We start from the raw sequence: 19,274 nt of genomic DNA, 5'->3' as shown, positions 1-19,274 counted from the left end.
CATCTGTTCAGAAGATGCACATGAAGGGTCCACATGTGACCGAAGAGACCTCTGAAGCCACTGTCCACACACGTAACTGAATCTGAGAGGGCGGGAAGACTTTTTCACTGCCCTCTGTCTTGTTCTCTTGTGTTATGCATTGAATTATTGGACGCCGTGCGGCTTCTCTGGACGGTGACCTATCATTGGTTGTCATAATCATCTGACCATTCCAGGATGACTGGAGGGGCTATCATCACCATGCTCCCCTGAGTTACCTGAGGGCGCCCCCTCATCGGCCCGAGAATCCTTGGATCACTGCATCTTACTCTACTCTACAGGGGGAACTACAACCACCAACAGATGGTGGGACAGTGCACTGACATATCTGTGGTGATAGGTGGTTCCCAGGGGTGCAACACCAATGAGGCCAGGTCAGGCGGCACTAGATAGGGGCAAGAGGGGGGCAGCGGAACGGCCATGGGCAATGAGCGCTTTCATTGCGGCAAAGTCGATAGGTAAAGAAATTGGCATTAGTGGGGGGCGCCGTTTCAGTTTTCACCTCAGGCAGCAGAAAGGCTAGGTGCACCCCTGGTGGTGCCCCTGATAACTGGTTGGGAACAGCTATGAAGATATGAAGGCAATGTCTGGTGGCCTAAGACTGAGGTGTGGGGGTGGCCGTGGCGTAAGACTGAGGAGTGGGGGCGGCCGTAGCCTAAGACTGAGGTGTGGTGGTGTCCGTGGCCTAAGACTGAGATGTGGTGGCGGCCGTGGCCCAAGACTGAGGAGTGGGTGGCGGCTGTGGCCTAAGACTGAGGTGTGGGGGCGGCCGTGGCCTAAGACTGAGGCGTGGGGGCGGCCGTGGCCTAAGACTGAGGCGTGGGGGCGGCCGTGGCCTAAGACTGAGGCGTGGGGGCGGCCGTGGCCTAAGACTGAGGCGTGGGGGCGGCCGTGGCCTAAGACTGAGGCGTGGGGGCGGCCGTGGCCTAAGACTGAGGCGTGGGGGCGGCCGTGGCCTAAGACTGAGGCGTGGGGGCGGCCGTGACCTAAGATTGAGGCGTGGGGGCGGCCGTGGCCTAAGACTGAGGTGTGGGGGCGGCCGTGGCACAGTACCATATCCCTGACACTGGTGCTTGTTGTCTAGATCTCATCTCTACAGAGGACACGCTCCCATTCTTTGAAAAGCCCAAGAGGGAAAATATCTGCATCGCTTGTCACATTAGTGCTGGGTTTACACAGGCAGATGTTCGGGCAATTATTGGGAGTGATAGTTCCTACGAACATCTGTTCCTGATAATTGACCCATCTAAAGATCCCACAGATCACCTGATGAATGAGTGAAACCATGAGGACGCCTACATTTCTGGGCAGCAGACAGCGCGGTCTACTGCCCAGAAATAATCAGTCTGTAGGAGCGCCAACAGCAGCACAGAGTAATGCTTGCAGTAGCCACCGCTGGTCCTCATACTGTGGAGGCGATTGCTGCATCTAATGCTTCACTTCCTCTAACAAGCAGGCAGTCAGGGTTATCCTAACTGGCTGACGATCAGAGATCCAGCATAAGTCATGCCTCCCCCCACATAAGAATGCCCCCTTAGTGCCTCGCCACACAGTAGAAAGTTCCCATAAATGCTCCCGCCTAGGATGAGGTCCCATAAATAATGATGATCTCACTGTATTGTTCCTGCTGACCACCTGGGACATGCGTCAATATTGGGGACTGGCCCGCTGGATATAAAACCTCTATAGAGCCGGTATAGATTCGGGGGCGAGGTTACATTGTTAGTGTCGGCCCACACCTACCTCACTCTGTCTTCCTGGAGGACCCGGCTGCAGGTTATGCTCTGTTCCTTCTTGCAGGCTGACAACTGCTTGCCAGCATAGCCTCTCCTCGTCTGCTCTTAGGGTCGATGTGTGCTCCCTCCAGATCTAAAGGGAGTAGTATGTGCACCCTAATCTTAACTAGACAATTGCTGGCAACCCTGGGGGGGTTTTGGTACCTTCCACTGTGGGAGAGTGAGCAGTAAATTCCATAGCTTGCTAAGTTCCTGAAGAGGTGTCTCCATTGTCTGCCTGTGTACTGACCTCTGCTTGTCTACTGGACAATCAGCTGCCTGATATAACCGTTGCCCGACCTGTATTAACACATCATGGCCTGCCCTGACCTCAGACCATGTACTGTATAGCACATACTCTGCCTGCCCTGACCTCAGACCATGTACTGTATAGCACATACTCTGCCTGCTCTGACCTCAGACCATGTACTGTATAGCACATACTCTGCCTGCCCTGACCTCAGACCATGTACTGTATAGCACATACTCTGCCTGCCCTGACCTCAGACCATGTACTGTATAGCACATACTCTGCCTGCCCTGACCTCAGACCATTTACTGTATAGCACATACTCTGCCTGCTCTGACCTCAGACCATGTACTGTATAGCACATACTCTGCCTGCCCTGACCTCAGACCATTTACTGTATAGTACATACTCTGCCTGCCCTGACCTCAGACCATTTACTGTATAGTACATACTCTGCCTGCCCTGACCTCAGACCATTTACTGTATAGCACATACTCTGCCTGCCCTGACCTCAGACCATGTACTGTATAGCACATACTCTGCCTTCCCTGACCTCAGACCATTTACTGTATAGCACATGACCTAGGCATGTCCCTGACTATGATTATGCCTGACCCCTCAGTGCTCCTCACCGGTGTCTCTGACCCCAATGGGTGAGCTGTCAATTGCTCAGAGACTACTCTAGCAGGTAGCAGCCTGGTGGCTCCTCTGCAGCGAAGTCCAGGTATCTGTATAAAAGTTAAAGGGTGAAAAACAAAGAACTGCCATGATTACGCCGTTAGGAGTGTCCCAAAGTCGAATCTTTTGGTTGAGACAGAGGTTCCTCACCCACTGTCATCACAGATATCACTTTCAAGCAGCAGGAGGATATTATTATATGTATCATGCTTTCTATGTGGGGCATGGGTTCCTTGATCTACTTGGAGGGTTTCTACATCCTGTTACACCATAAATGGTCTGGAGAAGTCATTCATGATAAGTTGACTACTCCACACAGGAACAGAAGCTCTTATTTATGTAATCACCCAGAACATATAAATGTGTGGATCACGAGATACAAGTGGGTTTTTGGGTTTCACATATAAGAACCCAGAGGAACCTAAAGGAGATGGAGATGGCCTCTTATCTGCTCATATCTGGATGTTCTTTTGTGCTTTTGTCTTGCAGAGCGGCCATGGAGATGGTGGAGACAGAGGTTTTCGATCTGGAGAGTCGTCTAGAGAAGGTTAATGTTGATTTGGGGTAACTGGTAGGGTTGTGTACCCCTGAGTATTCTGGATCAGTACCACTTGTTGTATCCTGATCATCCCATAGAATCTTCTCAGTGTGTCTTCTGTATGATGGGGCAACTATTCTTGTGTCAAACTATTCTTGCATAAAACTCTGGGCTGGTCTCCTGACTAAGTGTCCATTCACACCCAGGTTCACTATGGTCACTGGGGCAGAGCCATAGAATGAGCAATGTGCATCTTCTCAGGCTTTCCTTAGATATTCCTAGTGTCATTAATAGGAGAGGATGGGTCACATCACCAACATACCATGCAAGCAATGTATCAGGAATTGGCCTGGGCCCGGGAGCTCACACTCACTTGTCTTCTCTGTCTACAGCTGGTTAAGCTCTGTGCTCACGCCATGGATGGTGGACGGCAGTACTGCTCTTCCAACCGACAATTTGTTTGTGCTCTGCAGGAATTGTCCTTCCACTCACAAGAAGACTCCATGTTGAAAGTAAGTGTCTCCCTCCCTCAATGTGACATCTTAACAGCCTTCAAAGGGCTTATCCCATGTAAAAAACCGAAAATCAGACATATAAGACATGACAGTCTCTTTCTAATAAAGCAGGAACCAGCCCTGGACCTCACATGGATCCAGAGATCTCCACATTCATTGCTCCAATTTCTCTACAAGATTTATATCAAGCTGGCAGCTAAGGGCGTGTCCTTTCTCACGGGAATGTCTTTTCTGCTGCAACTGTCTCCTTATCACAGCTCAGGAGACAGTTAAAGGGAACCTGTCACCGGGATTTTGTGTATAGAGCTGAGGACATGGGCTGCTAGATGGCCGCTAGCACATCCGCAATACCCAGTCCCCATAGCTATGTGTGCTTTTATTCTGTAAAAAACCCGATTTGATACATATGAAAATTACCGTGAGACGAGTCCCGCCGGTGAGACGAGTCCCGCCGGTGAGACGAGTCCCGCCGGTGAGACGAGTCCCGCCGGTGAGACGAGTCCCGCCGGTGAGACGAGTCCCGCCGGTGAGACGAGTCCCGCCGGTGAGACGAGTCCCGCCCCTGGACTTATCTCAGGGTAATTTGCATATGTATCAAATTATTTTTTACACAATAAAAGCACACAGAGCTATGGGGACTGGGTATTGCGGATGTGCTAGCGGCCATCTAGCAGCCCATGTCCTCAGCTCTGTACACAAAGTCCCGGTGACAGGTTCCCTTTAAAGGATGAAACTGAGCATGTGCGTCCACTTCAGCGAGGTGGACAGAGAAATAAGAAAATGAACAGGCAGCAGGTGGCGCTGTGCAGATACCGCACTGGCTGTACTATAACTGCAGGTCGTTAAGAATAAGCATTCAGATCCAGGGGCTCGTATGAAAACTGCAGAAAAGATTGATGGGGAAAAAACTCCAAGGGTCTTCTGTGTCCACCTCAACAGCACAAACCGACAATATTGATGGGTTTTATATATATTTAGGTTTTTAAAACCTCTTAAAAATCCACAAAAGCCTAACGCAAAATGGTGTGTAATACTAACCACAAAAACCAAAGTCCACTCCACCAGTATACCACTCCACCAGTATACCTCTCCACCAGTATACCACTTCACCCACTGCTATTACTGACAACACTATGTAAATAAAGTCCACTCCACCAGTATACCACTCCACCAGTATACCACTCCACCAGTATACCACTTCACCCACTGCTATTACTGACAACACTATGTAAATAAAGACCACTCCACCAGTATACCACTCCACCAGTATACCACTTCACCCACTGCTATTACTGACAACACTATGTAAATAAAGACCACTCCACCAGTATACCTCTCCACCAGTATACCACTTCACCCACTGCTATTACTGACAACACTATGTAAATAAAGTCCACTCCACCAGTATACCACTCCACCAGTATACCACTTCACCCACTGCTATTACTGACAACACTATGTAAATAAAGTCCACTCCACCAGTATACCACTCCACCAGTATCCCACTCCACCAGTATACCTCTCCACCAGTATACCACTTCACCCACTGCTATTACTGACAACACCATGTAAATAAAGACCACTCCACCAGTATACCACTCCACCAGTATACCACTCCACCAGTATACCACTTCACCCACTGCTATTACTGACAACACTATGTAAATAAAGTCCACTCCACCAGTATCCCACTCCACCCACTGCTATTACTGACAACACTATGTAAATAAAGTCCACTCCACCAGTATCCCACTCCACCAGTATATCACTCCACCAGTATTCCACTCCACCCACTGCTATTACTGACAACACTATGTAAATAAAGACCACTCCACCAGTATACCACTCCATCCACTGCTATTACTGACAACACTATGTAAATAAAGTCCACTCCACCAGTATCCCACTCCACCAGTATCCCACTCCACCAGTATCCCACTCCACCAGTATCCCACTCCACCAGTATACCTCTCCACCAGTATACCACTCCACCAGTATACCACTCCACTCACTGCTATTACTGACAACACTATGTAAATAAAGTCCACTCCACCAGTATACCACTCCACCAGTATATCACTCCACCAGTATTCCACTCCATCCACTGCTTAAATAAATTCCAAGCATATATTTATACACCTGACTGGGAGATCCCTATAGACGTGGCTGTGTGATGCCTATAGACGTGGCTGTGTGATGCCTATAGACGTGGCTGTGTGATGCCTATAGACGTGGCTGTGTGATGCCTATAGACGTGGCTGTGTGATGCCTATAGACGTGGCTGTGTGATGCCTATAGACGTGGCTGTGTGATGCCTATAGACGTGGCTGGGCGATGCCTATAGACGTGGCTGGGCGATGCCTATAGACGTGGCTGGGCGATGCCTACAGACGTGGCTGGGCGATGCCTACAGACGTGGCTGTGCGATGCCTACAGACGTGGCTGTGCGATGCCTACAGACGTGGCTGTGCGATGCCTACAGACGTGGCTGTGCGATGCCTACAGACGTGGCTGTGCGATGCCTACAGACGTGGCTGTGCGATGCCTAAGTAACGGCACATAACAGGCCGATGATGGTGTGAGTTCCATGGTGCTAGGTCAGGATTATGATGGTGTGAGTTCCATGGTGCTAGGTCAGGATTATGATGGTGCGAGGAACATGGTGCTGGGTCAGGATTATGATGGTGTGAGTTCCATGGTGCTAGGTCAGGATTATGATGGTGTGAGTTCCATGGTGCTAGGTCAGGATTATGATGGTGCGAGGAACATGGTGCTGGGTTAGGATTATGATGGTGTGAGGACCATGGTTTTGGATCAGGATGAAGATGCTATGAGGACCAGAGTGATTGGTTAGGATGATGTTGTGAGGGCCATAGTGCTAGGTGATGTTACATAATGATCTTGGACCTCTTATCTCCTCTGTTGTGACTTCTTTTGATGTTTCTTGGAACAGGAATGTCTGGAGAAGTTCTCTGAGGGATTGAATAGAATCACCGACAATCACCTGGTGAGACGGCTCCTCTCTCTCCTCCTCCTCTCTCCTCTTTTTCCTATAATGTTTTCCTCTCCTAACTGCTCTCCATACTGTTCCTGCAGGAACTCCTGGACTCCATCCAGCTAAGCTTCAGACAGAAACTGCAGCATCTCCTTAAAGAGTGAGGCTTCCATAGTTTTACCCTTGTGAAGATCATAAGATCCAATAAAAGCTCTAAGACAGGGCACCTTATCTATACCAGTCATAGTACTAAGCTTGTCACGGAGAATTGAGGGCTCCTGAGACTTCAGGGCCTGGGTAGTACCCTATAGTTTGCCCCCTGCCTGTGGTTGTTTTCTTTGTGCCTTGTCTTCTCATCATGGCCAGGAACAACAAGGTCTTCAGGCCGGTGACCTGTGCATGGATCATATTATGTGACTGGTGTTGATGGCTGGTGACTTCATTATTTGTGTGACCACAGGAGGCTTCACTACAATGGGGGGGCACTTCTGTGTGTCTACAGATATGGACTCGGCTGAGAGAAGTCGCGGTCTTATGTTCTGGACTTCTGTCACAATTCTGATTTCTTGTGGAATGAGACCTGCTACATCCAGAGCTCAGCTCAAGGTCTCTTTCTATGAGTTGCGTTCTCCCCCATGTGCTCCCAGTGTGATCGCCTCTCTCTGTCCTGTCATGTTTCCTTAAGCCCCAGTCAATATGTCTGTATCACTTCTCAGAGACTTGCGATCATTTCGAGACAGTCGCAAGGAGTTGGAGCGTTGCAGGGAAGGATTGGAAAGTGCGCTGAATCACAATGCAGAATTGTCTCGCAAAAAGGTGCAAGAGGTGCAGGAAGCGTCATCAGCAGTGCAGGCATCTCGTAAAGCGTTCCGAGAACGGGTCCTGGACTACACATTGCAGGTTAGAAGACATAACCATCACATCTGTGGTGCCAGGTTTATATACCTCCTTGATGAGACCGCTATGGCCACATCTGTGGTCCCAGGTTTATATGCCTCCACAATGAGACCGCTATGGCCACATCTGTGGCCCCAGGTTTATATACCTCCTTGATGAGAACGCTATGGCCACATCTGTGGTCCCAGGTTTATGCCCCTCCATGATAAGACCGCTATGGCCATATCTTTGATACCAGGTTTATATCACTCCACGATGAGACTGCTATGGCCACATCGGTGATACCAGCTTTATATCGCTTCATGATGAGATTGATATGACCATATCTGTGATACCAGGTTTATATGCCTCCACGATGAGACTGCTATGGCCACATCTGTGGTCCCAGGTTTATATGCCTCCATGATGAGAACGCTATGGTCACATCTGTGGCCCAGGTTTATATGCCTCCATGATGAGACCACTATGTCCACATCTGTGGTCCCAGGTTTATATGCCTCCATGATGAGAACGTTATGGCCACATCTGTGGTCCCAGGTTTATATGCCTCCACGATGAGACCGCTATGGCCACATCTGTGGTCCCAGGTTTATACCCCTCCATGATAAGACCGCTATGGCCACATCTGTGGTCCCAGGTTTATATCACTCCATGATGAGACCGCTATGGCCACATCTGTGGTCCCAGGTTTATATGCTTACATGATGAGACCGCTATGGCCACATCTGTGGTCCCAGGTTTATATGCCTCCATGATGAGACCGCTATGGCCACATCTGTGGTCCCAGTTTTATATCGCTTCAAGATAAGACCGCTATGACCATTTCTGTGATACCATCTTTATATCGCTTTATGATGAGACCGCTATGACCACATCTGCGATACCATGCTTATATCACTCCACGATGAGACGGCTATGGCCATATCTGTGATACCAGGCTTATATCACTCCATGATGAGACTGCTATGGCCATATCTGTGATACCAGGCTTATATCACTCCACGATGAGACGGCTATGGCCATATCTGTGATACCAGGCTTATATCACACCACAATCTCGCCACGACATCACCATTCACCTCTTTTCTCTTTTAGATCAATGTCATCCAAGGGAAGAAGAAATTTGACATCCTGGAGTTTGTGAGTTTTTGGGAGGTTTGGTAATGTGTATAGGAAGCCAGGACAGAGTTCATGTAGAGAGGACAGAAGTGTAGAAGAGGTGGGTGATCTTCTTGATTCCATGACTGATCCCTACATAACAGAGGGAGACAGTATTCCCTATACACACTAACTGGTCTGCAATATGGTAGTGGTGAAGGGATCATACCCCATTACTGTGATATTCATAGATCCTTCAGAGATGATGGTGGGACTGGTTAGGGGTTAGTGACTGGTGGTCAGCGCAGATAGGGGTTCAGTGGACATCATTCAAGAGGACATTTCCCATTTCAGAGGTGATGTCTTTAGATTCTGCACTAATGTCTATTGCTTCTTTGCCAGATGCTGCAGCTGCTTGATGCTCAGGCCTGTTTTTTGGCGCAGAGTCACACAGTGCTGCAAAACCTGGATGACTATCGGAAGAGCCTTGCTGCACAGGTGAGTCCAATGGGGTGGGGGTTTCTTGAAGGCTAGTCACCTGGGACCTATCAACCTTGTTGTCCTGTAAGGGTTTTATTGTAAAAGATTGAACAGGTCTGGTGTAGCAGAGACTGTGCTGAACAGGTCAGGTAGAGCCGAGACTGTGCAGGTCCTAGGTGGGGCAGAGTTTATGAAACACAGGTAAGAGGCAGATCAGGTGGACCAAACTTGTGATCGGTCAGATAGAGCACCACTTGTGCTGGACAGGTCTAGGGTGGAGCACAAGTGATGTAGGAGAGGTCAGGTTTGGCTGACATTATGCAGAAAAAAGAAAGGTTTGGTTCCTCCATGTTAGCCAGTAGTAAGAAGTCTTGATGCCCTCAAAAAGAGAAACCATATAAAGTATTGTACTTTGATATCTTTTAATGGTTAACTAAAATAAATGATGTTATAAGGCGAGATTTCGAGACTCTGAGGTCCCTTCTTCAGACCAGAAATTAAAATAATCTCTAAAGAAACATGGACATACAGGAAAGAACAGAGAGGTGGAGGAATTAATGTGTGAAGGTTGTCTCTGAGACGACCTCTCTTTCTCCTCCGATGTTGTCACAGGCCACAAATTAATTCCTGTGCTAAGCCCACGTTACACCTGCCGATTTTTCGGCCTATAATTGCTAATAGGCGTTTGCATGAACAATCGTTAGCGATCATCTTGGAGTGTAATGCTGCCGCTGAACGCTCGTTCATCGGTCAACTCTGACATTTAAGCACGCCTAAAAATCAGCACTTGCCAGGGGCAGATTGTGCTGTCTAATAGCTATCTGCCGCCAGTATGGGGACGAGCGATGTCATAGCCATTGCCGCACCACCCCCCCCCCCCCCGCCATACTGAGGAGGAGATCACTGCATGTAATAGCCGCGGTCTCCTCCACTAGAGAGCAAGCAATTCCCGGGAGGGAACACTTCCTCCCCAACAATGGCTCACTCAATCAGCCCGTGTGATCCAGGCTTTAAGTGTATCCAAGACGGTCATAAACTTGTATTCCCAAATTCGACTATCCCTCTGGGCTTTGAAATGACCCTTTAATACTAATACTTGGAGGTCTGTAATGCTGCTGCCAGGATCACCAAAGGGAAAGGAGAAAAATACATCTCTAAGACCATTCCACTGTTGGCGTTTTGCGACTTTTTCCTCCACCTCTGTTCTTTCCTGTGTATATCCATGCTTCTTAAGAGGGTTTTTCCATTTCTGTCCTGAAGAAGGGACCTAAGGGGTCTCGAAATCTCGCCTTATACCATTATGTATTTTAGTTAACCATTAAAACCATTATTAGGTCTCAAATTACAATATTTTATATTGCTTCTCTTTTTAATAGCATCAAGACTTCTGACATTACACTGGACACGTCCGGGGTGGATATATTGTCATGGTGTATGGTATGGGAGATGTTACTTATGACCTAGTAGACATACTAAACACTATTACACATGTCACTGAACGTTCCTCAGTACATTTGTACAGTTTGCGCTTTGTATGTACAGGTCCATCAAAAAGTGCTAGAAGGAGCTCGTGAGCACAGAGACTTGGAGCAGAAGCTGGTCAGCATGAAACGCACCGTGAGTTCCCCCGAGACAGAACCGTTCCTGTCTAGTTCTCATCTGCTAGTCTTCATGTTCTCTCTGTCCTCATCAATGGTGCAGTCCCTTTATGTCACTGCTGTCATTAATACAGTGTTCTGCTGCCTCAACTCACCGTTGTGTCTTCTCCACATCTTGATGCTCCTCAGGAGATTTCCGATGAAGACTTGGTACGTCAAGGAGATGGAGACACATCAGAGGTCGTGAATGAAGGATACCTCTTCAAACGAGCCAGTAATACTTTTAAGACGTGGAGCCGGTGAGGGGGCATTAATGTTGTGTAGAGTAACGGGGGTTAGATTGCCTAAAAAGGGGCTCAATGTGTTATTGTGAAATAACCCTAACCATTTAAAGAAAATGTAAATTTGTAGATGGTATTTCCAACCCATGGAAAGAGGGCTTCAGCTAAGACCTGTCCCATTTCATAGACCTTATAGACAAGGCAAGGGACTAGAGATGAGTAAATCACTTCTAAACAAATAGAATTTTTATTGAATTCCCCAAAAATTCAGTTTCAAGTCAAATCCAAATCTTTTGTAGTTTGATTCAGACGAATCTCTAAAAATGAAGGTCACCATTTTAAAGGTTAGAAGACAGAGAAGAAGCTACCAAAAAGGGTTAATTTGTGGATCATGTTTTAATTAAAATCGGACCATGCAAGGTTTTATTAGCCAGGCCGGCTCCATCCCCGACCCATAGCTATACTGACGTTACTAATGCTGGCTTCATGGGGTTTGGAAACAGTCCTAGGAGACCTCAGAGTGTCCTACCTGACTTTAATGAGCACTGATCCATTAACTTCAGATCCAAACCCAATTTCAAGAAATTCTTTCACCTCTGCAAGGCATACCAATGGATCTGTCTTCTAGCTTTCTATATGCCAGGTTCTTGTAAGCTATTCTATTCCAGGTTTCTTGACTGCCAGGTTCTTGTAAGTGATTGTGCGCCGCACGGTAACGGCAAGGAGTCCCCTTAAGAGAAATAGGTGTACTTGTTTTCGTGATGCCAGTTGCAGGGAAGCAACAAGGGCACAGGGCCCCTTTTTAGTGATACTGTAGTAGATGGTATCCAGGTGTAGGAATGCCAGAGTGGTGTAGGGTGGCCTAAATATCCCTTAACGTTGGTGCACGTATCACGGTGCTCCTACCTGGATACACTGGAAACCAGGCGTTGTTGTCCGAAGCAGAGCAAATAGGGGGAATTATCAAGGGATTTGAAGAAATAAATTGAGTCCAGACCTTGTGATGAAGTTGGAAAACAGCTTTAGGGCTCATTCACACGGACGTATGCTGCCCATTGCCGTATTGTGGACTGCATTTGCGGATCCGCAATACACGGGCACCGCTCTGTGTGCATTCCGCATCACTGATGCGGATCCATTAACTTCAATGGGTCCACAAATACAGAGCTGTAGAACAGTGCGGAACAGAAGCATGGAACAGAACACTACGGAGTGCTTTCTGGGGTTCTGTTCCGTGCCTCTGCACTGCAAAAAGATAGAACTTGCCCTATCTTTTTGCGAAACTGACGGATCGCGGACCCATTGTAGGTTCCTCTTTTCCAAGTGGCTGTTTTCCAGGTTCTATTATTGTGATTTGCTCTGTTTTATGTTCCACCACAGGAGTTGTACAGTTGAGACCTTTGCATGGCAATAAAACGTTGCAGCGTCTGTATTCTACATTGCTCTATTCCAGCTACTTCCATTCTAGGTGCCGCTATTCCTGGTTCCTCTATTTCAGGTTTCTATATTCCAGCTTGCCATAATCCAAGGAGTTTCTTCTATTCTAATCTCTGTCTTTCAGGTTATTCCTACTCCATTATCTATCCTTGTTCTTGGTCCTGTATTCTAGAAGCCCTTATTCCAGGTTCCTCTTGTCTAGTTGCTTCCCTATTCCAGGTGCTTCTACTGCAGGTTCTGTATTCTAAGACACCACCCCTCCTACACTATAAGCCTCTGTGATGCCTGCATGGATTCCTCAGGTTTCATGGGTCCATATATTTACAGAGCTGTGAACAATGATGAAGATAATTGCAGATGTTTCTCTTTCAGTCGCTGGTTTTCCATTCAGAATAACCAACTGGTTTATCAGAAGAAAGTGGTGAGTAGAGAAGACGGTGCCCATCTCATCCTTCCTGTAAAGTAGAACAAAATCATCTAACTAAAAATAATCTAAATGAAGTAGGAGGAGAAGACGTGCAGTCATAAATGGTAGATGGGTCCACCACCAGTACTAATGTACAGACACATTGCTGGGTGCACTATACTGGTCTCTAGACGGTCTACTGTATGTCAGTACTGAACCAGCAGTCACACCAGGAACATTGTTGGACTGCTGAAGAGGCCAATATGGAGATCCCTATAGATATGCACAAACCAGAGCTTAACACGAGTTGACGGAAGACCAGGTGAACCAGGCAGGAATGGCTGCAGGGAGATGGCACAGGCACACTCCAGTATAAGCAATGGGATGGTGACAGCCCCAGTCCTCTGCTCTCATAGACCCTTCTCAATGGTGAGACTTAGATTGAGGGCTACACAGCCACAAGTCACTAGCGAAATGTCTCCTAATAGAATGTTTATGCAGATTAGCTCTCTTCCAAGAGACAGAAAGCTCTCTCTAGTGCCACCTAGTCCTGGTAGTCTCTGCAGTGCTACCAAGTACACGTAGTCTCTGTAGTGCCACCTAGTGGAGGTGGTCTCTGTGGTGCCACCTAGTCCAGGTAGTCTCTGTAGTGCCACCAAGTACACGTAGTCTCTGTAGTGCCACCAAGTAAACGTAGTCTCTGCAGTGCCGCCAAGTACACATGGTCTCTGTAGTGCCACCTGGTGGAGGTGGTCTTTGTGGTGCCACCTAGTGGAGGTGGTCTTTGTAGTGCCACCTGGTGGAGGTGGTCTTTGTAGTGCCACCTGGTGGAGGTGGTCTTTGTGGTGCCACCTGGTGGAGGTGGTCTTTGTGGTGCCACCTGGTGGAGGTGGTCTTTGTGGTGCCACCTAGTGGAGGTGGTCTTTGTGGTGCCACCTAGTGGAGGTGGTCTTTGTGGTGCCATGTAATGGAGGTGGTCTCTGTAGTGCCATGTAATGGAGGTGGTCTCTGTAGTGCCAGACATAATATACAGGCAGGTTGTCAGCAGTAATAGATGTTCCTGTAGTATAAGGTGTGGATCTCATGTCTGATCACATGTCATTATATCGGTGATGTCATCAGCGGGGGGCGGGGCTGTGACAACCTCTCAGACAGGATATACAGGCAGGTTGTCAGCAGTAATAGATGTTCCTGTAGTATAAGGTGTGTGATCTCATGTCTGATCACATGTCATTATATCAGTGATGTCATCAGCAGGGGGCGGGGCTGTGACTACCTCTCAGACAGGATATACAGGCAGGTTGTCAGCAGTAATAGATGTTCCTGTAGTATAAGGTGTGGATCTCATGTCTGATCACATGTCAGTATATCAGTGATGTCATCAGCAGGGGGCGGGGCTGTGACTACCTCTCAGACAGGATATACAGGCAGGTTGTCAGCAGTAATAGATGTTCCTGTAGTATAAGGTGTGGATCTCATGCCTGATCACATATCATTATATCAGTGATGTCATCAGCAGGGGGCGGGGCTGTGACTACCTCTCAGACAGGATATACAGGCAGGTTGTCATCAGTAATAGAGGTTCCTGTAGTATAAGGTGTGTGACCTCATGTCTGATCACATGTCATTATATCAGTGATGTCATCAGCAGGGGGCGGGGCTGTGACAACCTCTCAGACAGGATATACAGGCAGGTTGTCAGCAGTAATAGATGTTCCTGTAGTATAAGGTGTGGATCTCATGTCTGATCACATGTCATTATATCAGTGATGTCATCAGCAGGGGGCGGGGCTGTGACTACCTCTCAGACAGGAAATACAGGCAGGTTGTCAGCAGTAATAGATGTTCCTGTAGTATAAGGTGTGTGATCTCATGTCTGATCACATGTCATTATATCAGTGATGTCATCAGCAGGGGGCGGGGCTGTGACTACCTCTCAGACAGGCTATACAGGCAGGTTGTCAGCAGTAATAGATGTTCCTGTAGTATAAGGTGTGTGATCTCATGTCTGATCACATGTCATTATATCAGTGATGTCATCAGCAGGGGGCGGGGCTGTGACTACCTCTCAGACAGAATATACAGGCAGGTTGTCAGCAGTAATAGATGTTCCTGTAGTATAAGGTGTGTGATCTCATGTCTGATCACATGTCATTATATCAGTGATGTCATCAGCAGGGGGCGGGGCTGTGACTACCTCTCAGACAGGATATACAGGCAGGTTGTCAGCAGTAATAGATGTTCCTGTAGTATAAGGTGTGGATCTCATGTCTGATCACATGTCATTATATCAGTGATGTCATCAGCAGGGGGCGGGGCTGTGACTACCTCTCAGACAGGATACACAGGCAGGTTGTCAGCAGTAATAGATGTTCCTGTAGTATAAGGTGTGTGATCTCATGTCTGATCACATGTCATTATATCAGTGATGTCATCAGCAGGGGGCGGGGCTGTGACAACCTCTCAGACGGGATATACAGGCAGGTTGTCAGCAGTAATAGATGTTCCTGTAGTATAAGGTGTGGATCTCATGTCTGATCACATGTCATTATATCAGTGATGTCATCAGCAGGGGGCAGGGCTGTGACTACCTCTCAGACAGGATATACAGGCAGGTTGTCAGCAGTAATAGATGTTCCTGTAGTATAAGGGGTGTGATCTCATGTCTGATCACATGTCATTATATCAGTGATGTCATCAGCGGGGGGCGGGGCTGTGACTACCTCTCAGACAGGATATACAGGCAGGTTGTCAGCAGTAATAGATGTTCCTGTAGTATAAGGTGTCTGATCTCATATCTGATCACATGTCAGTATATCAGTGATGTCATCAGCAGGGGGCGGGGCTGTGACTACCTCTCAGACAGGATATACAGGCAGGTTGTCAGCAGTAATAGATGTTCCTGTAGTATAAGGTGTGTGACCTCATGTCTGATCACATGTCATTATATCAGTGATGTCATCAGCAGGGGGCGGGGCTGTGACTACCTCTCAGACAGGATATACAGGCAGGTTGTCAGCAGTAATAGATGTTCCTGTAGTATAAGGTGTGTGATCTCATGTCTGATCACATGTCATTATATCAGTGATGTCATCAGCAGGGGGCGGGGCTGTGACTACCTCTCAGACAGGATACACAGGCAGGTTGTCAGCAGTAATAGATGTTCCTGTAGTATAAGGTGTGTGATCTCATGTCAGTATATCAGTGATGTCATCAGCAGGGGGCGGGGCTGTGACTACCTCTCAGACAGGATATACAGGCAGGTTGTCAGCAGTAATAGATGTTCCTGTAGTATAAGGTGTGTGATCTCATGTCTGATCACATGTCATTATATCAGTGATGTCATCAGCAAGGGGCGGGGCTGTGACTACCTCTCAGACAGGATATACAGGCAGGTTGTCAGCAGTAATAGATGTTCCTGTAGTATAAGGTGTGTGATCTCATGTCTGATCACATGTCATTATATCAGTGATGTCATCAGCGGGGGGCGGGGCTGTGACTACCTCTCAGACGGGATATACAGGCAGGTTGTCAGCAGTAATAGATGTTCCTGTAGTATAAGGTGTGTGACCTCATGTCTGATCACATGTCAGTATATCAGTGATGTCATCAGCAGGGGGCGGGGCTGTGACTACCTCTCAGACAGGATATACAGGCAGGTTGTCAGCAGTAATAGATGTTCCTGTAGTATAAGGTGTGTGACCTCATGTCTGATCACATGTCATTATATCAGTGATGTCATCAGCAGGGGGCGGGGCTGTGACTACCTCTCAGACAGGATATACAGGCAGGTTGTCAGCAGTAATAGATGTTCCTGTAGTATAAGGTGTGTGACCTCATGTCTGATCACATGTCAGTATATCAGTGATGTCATCAGCAGGAGGCGGGGCTGTGACTACCTCTCAGACAGGATGTACAGGCAGGTTGTCAGCAGTAATAGATGTTCCTGTAGTATAAGGTGTGTGATCTCATGTCTGATCACATGTCATTATATCAGTGATGTCATCAGCAGGGGGCGGGGCTGTGACTACCTCTCAGACAGGATGTACAGGCAGGTTGTCAGCAGTAATAGATGTTCCTGTAGTATAAGGTGTGTGATCTCATGTCTGATCACATGTCATCAGTAGGGGGCGGGGCTGTGACTACCTCTCAGACAGGATGTACAGGCAGGTTGTCAGCAGTAATAGATGTTCCTGTAGTATAAGGTGTGTGACCTCATGTCTGATCACATGTCAGTATATCAGTGATGTCATCAGCAGGGGGCGGGGCTGTGACTACCTCTCAGACAGGATGTACAGGCAGGTTGTCAGCAGTAATAGATGTTCCTGTAGTATAAGGTGTGTGATCTCATGTCTGATCACATGTCATCAGTAGGGGGCGGGGCTGTGACTACCTCTCAGACAGGATGTACAGGCAGGTTGTCAGCAGTAATAGATGTTCCTGTAGTATAAGGTGTGTGACCTCATGTCTGATCACATGTCAGTATATCAGTGATGTCATCAGCAGGGGGCGGGGCTGTGACTACCTCTCAGACAGGATATACAGGCAGGTTGTCAGCAGTAATAGATGTTCCTGTAGTATAAGGTGTGTGACCTCATGTCTGATCACATGTCAGTATATCAGTGATGTCATCAGCAGGAGGCGGGGCTGTGACTACCTCTCAGACAGGATATACAGGCAGGGTGTCAGCAGTAATTAGCTGTGAGACCTGGCTGTTAACCCCTTCAGTGCTGATCTCTCCTTAGCTCCTATGTTCTTCTTCCAGAACGTGCTGACGGTGGTGATCGTGGACCTTCGGCTCTGCGCTGTAAAGCTGTGTCCAGACGCCGACAGAAGATTCTGCTTTGAAGTTGTTTCCCCATCAAAGTGAGTAAAGCAGATTCTTGAAACAGAAGATCCCCCCCCCCCTTCCCCCCCATTTATAACTCTACTGGAGTCAACACTCGGGGTCTCTAGATCACAACCTCCCACCATTATATCTCTTCTAGAGTGTAGAACACTCAGGTCTCATGACCACAGACCGCCAACATTATATCTCTACCGGAGTCATGTACAACAGTCAAGGTCCCTAGACCACAAACCCCCACTGTTATATCTTTCCCAGAGTTATGTAAAACAGTCCCTAGACCAGAGACCCCCACCATTATATCTCTACTGGAGTCATGTAGAATAGTCAAGGTCCCTAGACCACAGACCCCCACCATTATATCTCTCCCAGAATCGTGTACAACAGTCGAAGTCACTAGACCCTCACCATTATATCTCTACCTGGGTCACAGACAGTAGTCTAGATCCCTAGACCACAGACCCCCCCACCATTATAGGTCTACCAGTGTCACGTGACTTAGACCATAGACCCCCATTATTACATCTCTACCGCAGTGACATAAAACAGTCGATGTCCACAGCCCTAACCATTATTTCTCTACCGGAGTCATGTACAAAAGTCAAGATCCCTAGAACATAGACCTTCATTATTACAGCTCTACTGTAGTGGTTCACAGACCACAGCCCTAACCATTATCTCTCTACCAGAGCCACAATTGGGGTCCCTAGACCACAGACCGTCCTATTGTATCTCTACTGGAGTCACCGACAACAGTTGGGGTCTCTAAACCAATTTTGAAATCGCCACTGGTGTCACCTTTGTAAGAGGTATATAGCCATGGGCCCTGTATTTCAGTAGTGTTGGGCACGAATATTCGAATAGTGAATATTAATCGCGAATATCGGCACTTCGAGAATTTGCAAATATTTAGAATATAGTGATATATTTTCGCAATTTCAAATATTCGAGATTTTTTTTTCCATCAGTGACATCCCTTCTTGCTTGTGGGCCAATGAGAAGTCCCCTTACTATATTAGACCCTCCCCAGCAGCCCTTGTCGAGCTGATATATATATAATACAGATAGTCAGTGCAGGTTATATCCTGATATAGCGGAGCTGATATATATAATACAGATAGTCAGTGCAGGTTATATCCTGATATAGCGGAGCTGATATATATATAATACAGATAGTCAGTGCAGGTTATATCCTGATATAGTGGAGCTGATATATATATAATACAGATAGTCAGTGCAGGTTATATCCTGATATAGCGGAGCTGATATATATATAATACAGATAGTCAGTGCAGGTTATATCCTGATATAGTGGAGCTGATATATATAATACAGATAGTCAGTGCAGGTTATATCCTGATATAGTGGAGCTGATATATATATAATACAGATAGTCAGTGCAGGTTATATCCTGATATAGCGGAGCTGATATATATATAAT

The 19,274-nt window shown here is 47.4% G+C and overlaps 1 protein-coding gene across 1 annotated transcript in view; it reads left to right on the top strand.

The window, feature by feature from the left end:
• ACAP1 (ArfGAP with coiled-coil, ankyrin repeat and PH domains 1) overlaps nucleotides 1-19,274 on the top strand; it is an 81,456-nt gene that overhangs the window by 19,210 nt on the left and 42,972 nt on the right. The window contains exons 2-12 of the mRNA XM_044280757.1: nucleotides 3,232-3,289; nucleotides 3,673-3,792; nucleotides 6,749-6,802; nucleotides 6,892-6,950; nucleotides 7,507-7,690; nucleotides 8,783-8,827; nucleotides 9,188-9,283; nucleotides 10,808-10,882; nucleotides 11,053-11,162; nucleotides 12,954-13,002; nucleotides 17,753-17,853. Coding sequence (XP_044136692.1) covers nucleotides 3,232-3,289; nucleotides 3,673-3,792; nucleotides 6,749-6,802; nucleotides 6,892-6,950; nucleotides 7,507-7,690; nucleotides 8,783-8,827; nucleotides 9,188-9,283; nucleotides 10,808-10,882; nucleotides 11,053-11,162; nucleotides 12,954-13,002; nucleotides 17,753-17,853 — 951 coding nt within the window. The remainder of the gene's footprint in view (nucleotides 1-3,231; nucleotides 3,290-3,672; nucleotides 3,793-6,748; nucleotides 6,803-6,891; nucleotides 6,951-7,506; nucleotides 7,691-8,782; nucleotides 8,828-9,187; nucleotides 9,284-10,807; nucleotides 10,883-11,052; nucleotides 11,163-12,953; nucleotides 13,003-17,752; nucleotides 17,854-19,274) is intronic.

Source organism: Bufo gargarizans, chromosome 2 (genome assembly GCF_014858855.1).
Source record: "Bufo gargarizans isolate SCDJY-AF-19 chromosome 2, ASM1485885v1, whole genome shotgun sequence".
Classification (NCBI taxonomy): Eukaryota; Metazoa; Chordata; class Amphibia; order Anura; family Bufonidae; genus Bufo; species Bufo gargarizans.
Note: the sequence above shows the minus strand (reverse complement) of the source record. Positions and strands in the feature narration are given on the sequence as shown.